This window comes from Priapulus caudatus, unplaced genomic scaffold, assembly GCF_000485595.1.
Source record: "Priapulus caudatus unplaced genomic scaffold, Priapulus_caudatus-5.0.1 Scaffold1404, whole genome shotgun sequence".
NCBI classification, from domain to species: Eukaryota; Metazoa; Priapulida; class Priapulimorpha; order Priapulimorphida; family Priapulidae; genus Priapulus; species Priapulus caudatus.
Window position 1 is genome coordinate 27,956 of NW_014578465.1, and position 8,024 is coordinate 35,979.

The 8,024-nt window shown below is 46.9% G+C and overlaps 1 protein-coding gene across 1 annotated transcript in view; it reads right to left on the bottom strand.

The window, feature by feature from the left end:
* Positions 1 to 3,838: 3,838 nt before the first annotated feature.
* LOC106816528 (dystroglycan-like) overlaps positions 3,839 to 8,024 on the bottom strand; it is a 14,110-nt gene continuing 9,924 nt past the window's right edge. Inside the window, exons 6-8 of the mRNA XM_014821155.1 lie at positions 7,652 to 7,870; positions 7,134 to 7,325; positions 3,839 to 5,714 (exon numbers count right to left, since the gene is read on the bottom strand). Of these exons, the coding sequence (XP_014676641.1) occupies positions 4,896 to 5,714; positions 7,134 to 7,325; positions 7,652 to 7,870 (1,230 nt within the window). The 3' untranslated portion in view covers positions 3,839 to 4,895. The remainder of the gene's footprint in view (positions 5,715 to 7,133; positions 7,326 to 7,651; positions 7,871 to 8,024) is intronic.

Here is an 8,024-nt window from a genome sequence, read left to right on the forward strand (position 1 = left end):
TTTATTATTGAAACGGTCCAAGTGCCTGTGGGTTTTTGATAACTGAAGCGGCGTCTGTTTTATTTTGTTGTATTTTTATGCCTGCGGCAGTTAATCGAACGCGAGCTATAGTACTAGAGCTAGTTGTAGGCCTATTGTATGCCTAAGCTTTCAGTAAGTATGTATTGGTTATTTAAATTGTTATGCAATTTAGTACGTGCGAATTCGCGAATAGATGATTGATTTACAGATTATTTATGGAAGTGTAATATAGGCTAGTGCAAATCTAACGCCTGATTGTGCAGCGTGTATAGTATTTACAGAATAAAACTGTTCTACTGAAATAATATGAAACCATTGTTTTGGCCAGTACTATGTAAGCAGTAGCATTCGTATTCAGCGTCATACGTAAACCTCAACGAGCGTATCAAACACTCGCTGGCCGCAACAGTAAGTTAAGCAATCATGTCTTTGCATAACAGTCATTGAAGGGAACTTCCCAGTGTTATTTTTAAACCGGTTTGTGACCGTTAAGCATAGGTGTCCGCTAAGCAGAGGTGACCGTTAAGCAGAGGTGTCCGCTAAGCAGAGGTGTCCGTTAAGCACAAGTGTCTGCTAACAGTGACTTCACTGCACGGGTTCGCGCTACGGCGGGGAAACGTGTGTATCATTGCAGGGCTTCATGTGGCCATTGCCAAAAATAAAGGGATAAATATAGGACATTTTTCAGAAAAATATAGGGCAGAAGAAAGAAATATAGGACGATGTAGGGAAATCTCAAAATTATAGGAAATATAGGAAATATAGCAAGCCCTGGTATGTGTGTGTACGACTATAACTTATAAGTGACAGGCCACCGCTCGGTTACCATGACAACGACCAACGGACGACAGCAAACAGACGGCGACAAGCCACCGCTCGGTTACCATGACAACGTCCAACGAACGACAAGAAACAGACAAGGCGACGAGCAAGGTGGTCCATGTACGTCGGTTTTTATTCAAGCAACGCCGACTGCGCACACGGCACGTACATGCACACGAGTTGGCGACGGCAGCAGAAACGATCGAACATTCGCCTCCGAAAGACAGTGAACGTAATATGGGAGCGGAGCGCCACCTAGCGTCGCGCATGTACAGCGACATACAGCGCACCCGGAGAGGCCTGTCTGTACAGTGTTCCGAATATATTCAACGCGTCACAACGTGGCGCCCTCTAGCGACATGTCGCGACAAGTGACTAACCACATACACGTCGAGGGCGCAGTGAACTTTCCGACGTCATCGTGAACTCTATGACGTCAGAGAGCGCGATACGCGGTCGCCATCTCGACGAGCTGTTATAGTAAAGTAGCGCGCATGAGCATCCGTCCACGAGATGGCGCTCCACGACCGTAGATGTGTGGTCATCATCTCTCTCTCTCCACCTTCTACATTCTCTCTCTCTCTCGCTTTCTTTCTTTCAAAGCATAAACGAAAATCGTGCGACATCGCACGCCAGACGAAACGGAATAATTCACTCACTGTACATACAAAAAAAAACTATATAAGTGACCGCTACAACTACGACACGTACAACACGCTTACTTCACTACATTTTAATGGAGAAACGCTCCAACGCATGCGCAATGGCGCTGTTTGCGCTGAACGCACATGGACTAAAACATAAGCTGAACGGCTTAAAAACTTCACAGAGGTGGCAAACGCTGGTACCACTGTGTCATAAAACATGCGCAGTGGATATTTAAAAGTATACGGCAGAGTATCCACTTCCGCTATTTTACCGTACAGTACTTTTGATTGGCTAGTCTGTTTATGTATGTGTATATATGCATGTTAGTATATTACGAATGTGTTCAAAAGGTTTCGTATTGGAAACGTGATTCACGGAAAATAGCTTCTATGCTCAAACGTAGAAATAAATGGGATTTGAACCTAAAGGTTTTCTAGACAGCTAAACCTTATGGGATTCGAATGTAATGTTGATGACGTCATAAATATACTAGCCAATCAAATGTGGCGTACGGTAAAATAGCGGAAGTGTGCTGAATAGTGGTAGAGTATACGGTTAAATATCCACTGCCTAAAACATGCTGCGGTGCTTGGAGTCTAACGTATGAAACTGCTTCGCAAACATTATCAGCACAAAGGTTTTTATTCTAAAAACATTCTAAATTTCAGAATAAAAAAACACGGTAGTTGAAGATGCATCGACTCACTCCCAACTGGAGAAGCGAATAGTAACAGTGCAACTAACCATACACTGCAAGAAGCAAAAACTGTAATGAAATAAGAATCCGTGATAAATTGGTCTCGGAATTTCGTGGTCTTTTGCTCTGCGCGAATAGATACCATTATTTCCGGTCACCATACGTGTTTCTTAACTAGTAAAAAAAATCGCGTTGTAAAAGTCACGAGGTAAAAAAAAAACGATCGGCAGAACGCAATGCGTGAAAAAACTGTTATTGCATTCTAATGCCTGCAACTACTATATGCAGACGAATATTTAAGTCACTATCACCTGCAGCGCAACTCTTTCCCGACAGATGTCAGACCAGCCATGTCGGCTGCCACACAAGATATCTCATATACACAATAAGTATTACTATGTATTAGCATATATTTCCATGGTCTGCCACGGCGAACAAATACCGCCATCTTCCCTCAACGTTCGTATTAAAAACCAAAAACTTATGACCTATGCGTTTCTGCAAAGCCCGTCCACAAGGAACACATGAGACGAAGGCAACCAGGAACTTTCCCCCTCCTCCGTGCTCATCGTGCTTCCACGTGACTCTTACATCACTCTGCGCCATATCAATGCTCATATAAGGTCTATGTCTCCCTGGGTACTGCCGGCCACTGCGGCTGCTGTTGTTGTTGCTGCTACTAATGTTGCTACTAACTGCTGTTATTGTTGCTGACATTGTTTGTTGATTGTTGATATTGTTGATTGTTGTTATTGACAACAGCAGCCGCAGTGTCGGGCAGTACCCAGGGAGACACATAGACCCTATCAGCCATATTAATATTAATAAACCGACACATTAAAGCAACACAAAGCACGACCCTGTGGTGCAATATACTCTCCTTCTGGTGTTCACACCAACGGATCACAATGCAGATCATCAAGTTATCGTGAATGGTAAGCGCTTTGTACTGTACTGTACTTTGTACTCTGCACTTCTGTACATTGTACTTGTACGCAACTGTACTGTGCTTTGTGCCGAGTTTCGAGAAAAGACCGTGGTAACAAATAACTATCGCATACACACCTCGTTCCGGTATCAAAACGGGTGCTCCCACTAACACTAGTATTCATCAAGGCAACAGTTATATTAATGCACCATCCAACTCTGGCTAGACTGGAGATGGAGATTTCTACGATTAGTACTCACCTACAGTTCTAGCTAGAACATTTTGCACCTAGTATCAGTGATTGGTCGTGGCCATTGACCTTGTGGTTTTGCCACCCGACAATGCACTTTGGATCCAGAAACAATTGAGCATCATTCCCAGCGTTTCTTGTTTGTGGAAGTGCACTGTGGGATGGCAGCATAGCACTCGACATCAGTGCTAAAGATTTGCTTAACATATTGTTGCATGTACACACACACACACACACACACACACACATATATCATAGCTACATTGTACACGTACACATTATATATATAAACAGGGTATCGGTATAGAATTGAAACGGGGTCAGCAATGTGGTTCGACATCGCGAAACGCAGCGATTTCAGATGGCTGAGAATTCGCACTATCTACCAAAATAATCACGACACCATCGGTCTCACTATATACCCATTAATTACATATTGCAATTCGCTAGAGGTGGTGTCACAAGGCGATTGTTTTGGCATGTCATCCCTGCCGTGATGTCAACAAGCAATTGTCAAAAAATGATTCTTTAGCCATGTGACACGATTTCCAAGTGACCAGGTGCCGGAAGTGCGTACGGAACAATACCGACTTCGAATCCTATCCTCTAACATGACTTTACAGTGAGACAAACTGGTCCCCACTTTAACTATTAACTTTTGTTATACTATTAACACACAATCACGTGTAGATTTCAATCCTAATCCACCTTCAGTCATCTTTACAGCGGCTTAGAAATGTATACCTTGTGTTTTTCATGCACACTGGGGGATGGCGGAGGTGGGATGCTTGGCAGCTGGCAAGTGTCCAAGACTGCACCTCAAAATGGAGTAACATACAAGTTTGTCATTTTCATAAATAAGTAACCTACAGACTAGCTAAATCTATACCGCTCACGTTGTGACTCGCTACAGATATATATATATATATATATATATATATATATATATATATATATATATATAATTTATATATATTCTCAAACCATGGGGCACTTGTTATAAAATTTACAAAAATATTATAGGCCACAAAACACGACATTCATAGAGGGGATCTCATCAGCTATGTATGACTTTTAATACTGAGGCATGTTGCAGTTAGAATTAGTTGGGTATATCAACTGACCCTTTGAGAAAAATTTCCATAGTTCAAAATTGGAAGGGAACCAGTGAAATGGGAGACGCGATATTGAATCGCTCAGTTGGAAAGTTGAGTAACCCTTTTGAGTAGCTTCGTCCTAGAAAAAGCTTAGAAAAGACATGCACATGCATGCACTGGTATGTACATATGCATGCACACCCACATCCACACAAATATACTCGCACCCACACACACACGCACGCTGGAACACTCACACATGCTAGCGCACGCACGCACGCACGCGCACACACACACACACACACACACGCACACACGCACAAACCCTCCCCTCACACACTCCACTACGAATAGACGAAAATATATAAAACGTGTGCCCAATGCTTTGAGAGACGCGCGCTCGCTCTCCCCCCGCGCCGCCGCCGGCGCCCCCTAGGGGGGCACGTACGGCGGCGGCATCCTATGCGTCGGCGTATGCTTCGGTCCCTGCTTCTTGTGGTTGTTGGCGGCGGCGACCGGCGGCGGCGGGTTGTACGGCGGCGACTCCGCGTCGCCCGGTGGCGCCCTCTCTATGGTGTCGGGCGATGCGCGCTTGGTGTCGGACGCCGGCGTCGAGGCGGCGGACGTCGAGGCCGAGCGCGGGTACTCCGGCGGAGGCTGTTGCTGTGGCAACGGCGGCTTCTCGTCGCGCATCACCGACGGCTGCTTCGCGCGCTCCTCCGTGTCGCCGAGTTCGTCCTTGAAGATGACGGGGATGCCCTTGTTGATCGTCTCCTCGTCCTCGTCCGACATCTTGCCCTTGCGGCGGCGCCGGTACAGCAGGCACGCGACGATGGCGGCCAGCAGCAGCATCGCACCAATCACGACGGCCGGCAGCACCGTCGTCAGCAGCACGTCGTCACGGCGACGCTCCGTCCGTCCCGTCACGGGCGTCTCCGGCGCGGCGGTCGGCTCCGCGTCTGCCGGCGCCACCTCCTCGCCGCCCGGGATGGCGACGGGCGGAGGCACCGTAGGGGGCGCCTCCGTAGTGTTGCCGCGGCACGCGCCGACTTTCGCCGGCGGCGGCACCGACTCGACGTCGAATTCGGGCGACATGGCGTCGCGGAACTGCGAGTTCGGGATGTCGCCGTCGCCGGAGCGCAGGCGGGAGGCGAGCGCAGAGATTTCATCCTCGGAGCAGGTGTTGGTGGGTAGCGACGCGTTGCTCCAGGCAACGACGACCGACCCCTTACTGACGGAGCCGACTTGTATCTGCGAGGACACACGGTGATGCGGTGGTTAGACGCGCGGCGACGCGGTGGTTAGACACACGGAAGACACGACACGCGAAGATCAGTGTGAATTATTGTCAGGTAATGCATTGGTTCAACATTAGGAAGATAATAATTTTATTATAATAATTAATAATCGATTTTAATAATTCAATAGGAGTGAATAGTAATAGATTATTCTATTATAATTATATTATATTATATATTAATCTATTATTCTAGTTCTGCTACTCTTTCTTTGCTACAGATTCTTACTAATCGCTCATCTAATTAATCTATTATTATTCACTCCTCATAATACAATACAAGATTCAAACACACGAACCTTAACTCTAGCTACACGGCTTCCCACATCCTCCTTCCCACATTTTGCTACAACTAACGCTCATAGGGTCTATGTCCCCCAGGGTACTGCCGGAACGTACCCTGTGTACGGTCCGGTATACCGGAACGTACCCTGGTAACTATTTGATATGGTTAGGGAGTAGGTGTAGGCGACTCCCTAGACTCGTTAGTGGAGTAGGCGAGGTACGGTCCGGCATATTAGATAGTACCAGGGTACGTTCCGGTATACCGGACCGTACCCAGGGTATGTTCCGGCAGTACCCTGGGGGACATTGACCCTCTCAGCACAACTAACCACAGTTAAAGGCATATCCTTCTACATGCTTCTAACCACATTTCGCTGCTAACTCGCTACTAATCACAGTTTACCACACTAATAAGCCCACAGCCTTTCACATTTATAGTCCAGTCAATACAGTCAATCAACAACTTCAAACTATAAAACCTGTTGCAATTTGTTCCAGGTATTTCATATACTGTATACGCTGTATATATTTCGCGGTGGTTTAATTTTCGCAAATGTCGCGAACGCATCCCCGACCGCGAAAATAACAACACGCGAATAATTCATCCCGAATAATACTGAATAATTCATAATTCACCGACCACGAAATTAACCACTCGCGAAATTGTCCATCAAGGTTGAATTCGCAAAAATATCTATGCGCAAAAAAATATGGCGTATACAGTATACGAAATACCCGGAACAAATTGCAACAGGTTTTATAGTTGGAAGTTGTTGATTACAACTAGTTTAACTTAGTTACAACAAGTAGCTGATGGACTATTCGCACCCCTCACGCGAATTTTTTTCCCCTACACGTTATATCCATTGGGCTCTTCTGATTGGCTGCTTTGATTTGACCACACCATAGATAGTGTTTGGGATACCATAGATAGTATAGTTAGTGTTAGGGTTCGGGTTAGGGTTAGGATTTTTGCACCATTCCTTGATATACGGAAAGTCTGATGCGGAAGTTGATATGTGTATATCAAGCCCAATGGATATAACGTGTAGGGAAAAAAAATTCGCTCCCCTCACAGCTTCGCTCACCTTGCCGGGGTTGGGGTCGCCGAATGCCTTCGCGAGCTTGTCTAGGAAGAGCAGCTGCAGCGTGACGTTGTTACGGAACGCGGCGTAGTCGTCGTCCGCTCCCAGCACGGCCATGCGCACGGCAAACTCGTGGTTAGGGGGCGCCGACGCATTGCGCTTCTCCACGATGATCTTAACTCCGTCGTATTCCACCTAGAGTATGAGGAGGAGTAAGAGGAGAAGTTAGAGGAGGAGGAGTAAGAGGAGGAGGAGGAGGAGGAGTAAGAGGAGGAGTAGGAGGAGTAAGAGGAGGGGGAGGAGTAAGAGGAGGAGTAAGAGGAGGGGGAGGAGTAAGAGGAGGAGGAAGAGGAGGAGGAGGAGTAAGACAGCTTCAACTACACACTACGCCTGCCTAGCACAGAACAGCAGCCATCGCATCGCCACAAACAACAGACCATCCGAACCGAACACGCTGCGAAAATCGAGATGCTCGCGACGACAAAACCGACCACATCAGATGTAGGGGGCGCTGCTCGTACCTTGCCGCCGGAGTCGTACGCTGCGAGGAAGTACTCGGCCGAGCCGACGTCATCGTCTAGAGGCAGTCCATAGATCTCCTGCTTCCGCTGGTTAAACTGCAGCCACTTGGTCTTGGGCAGGAACTTCTTAGTGCTGTCCAGTAGCTCCAGCCGTAGCTTGTGAGTTGGACCGTCCTCGAAGTCTTCAAACGTCCTGCCGGGCACCTTTAGCCGCAGCAGCTGAAACCATGAAGCCATGAAGACATGAAGTCATGAAGCCATGAAGACATGAAGCCATGAAGACATGAAGACATGAAGCCATGAAGACATGAAGCCATGAAGACATGAAGACATGAAGCCATGAAGACATGAAGCCATAAAGACGGGATGAGGT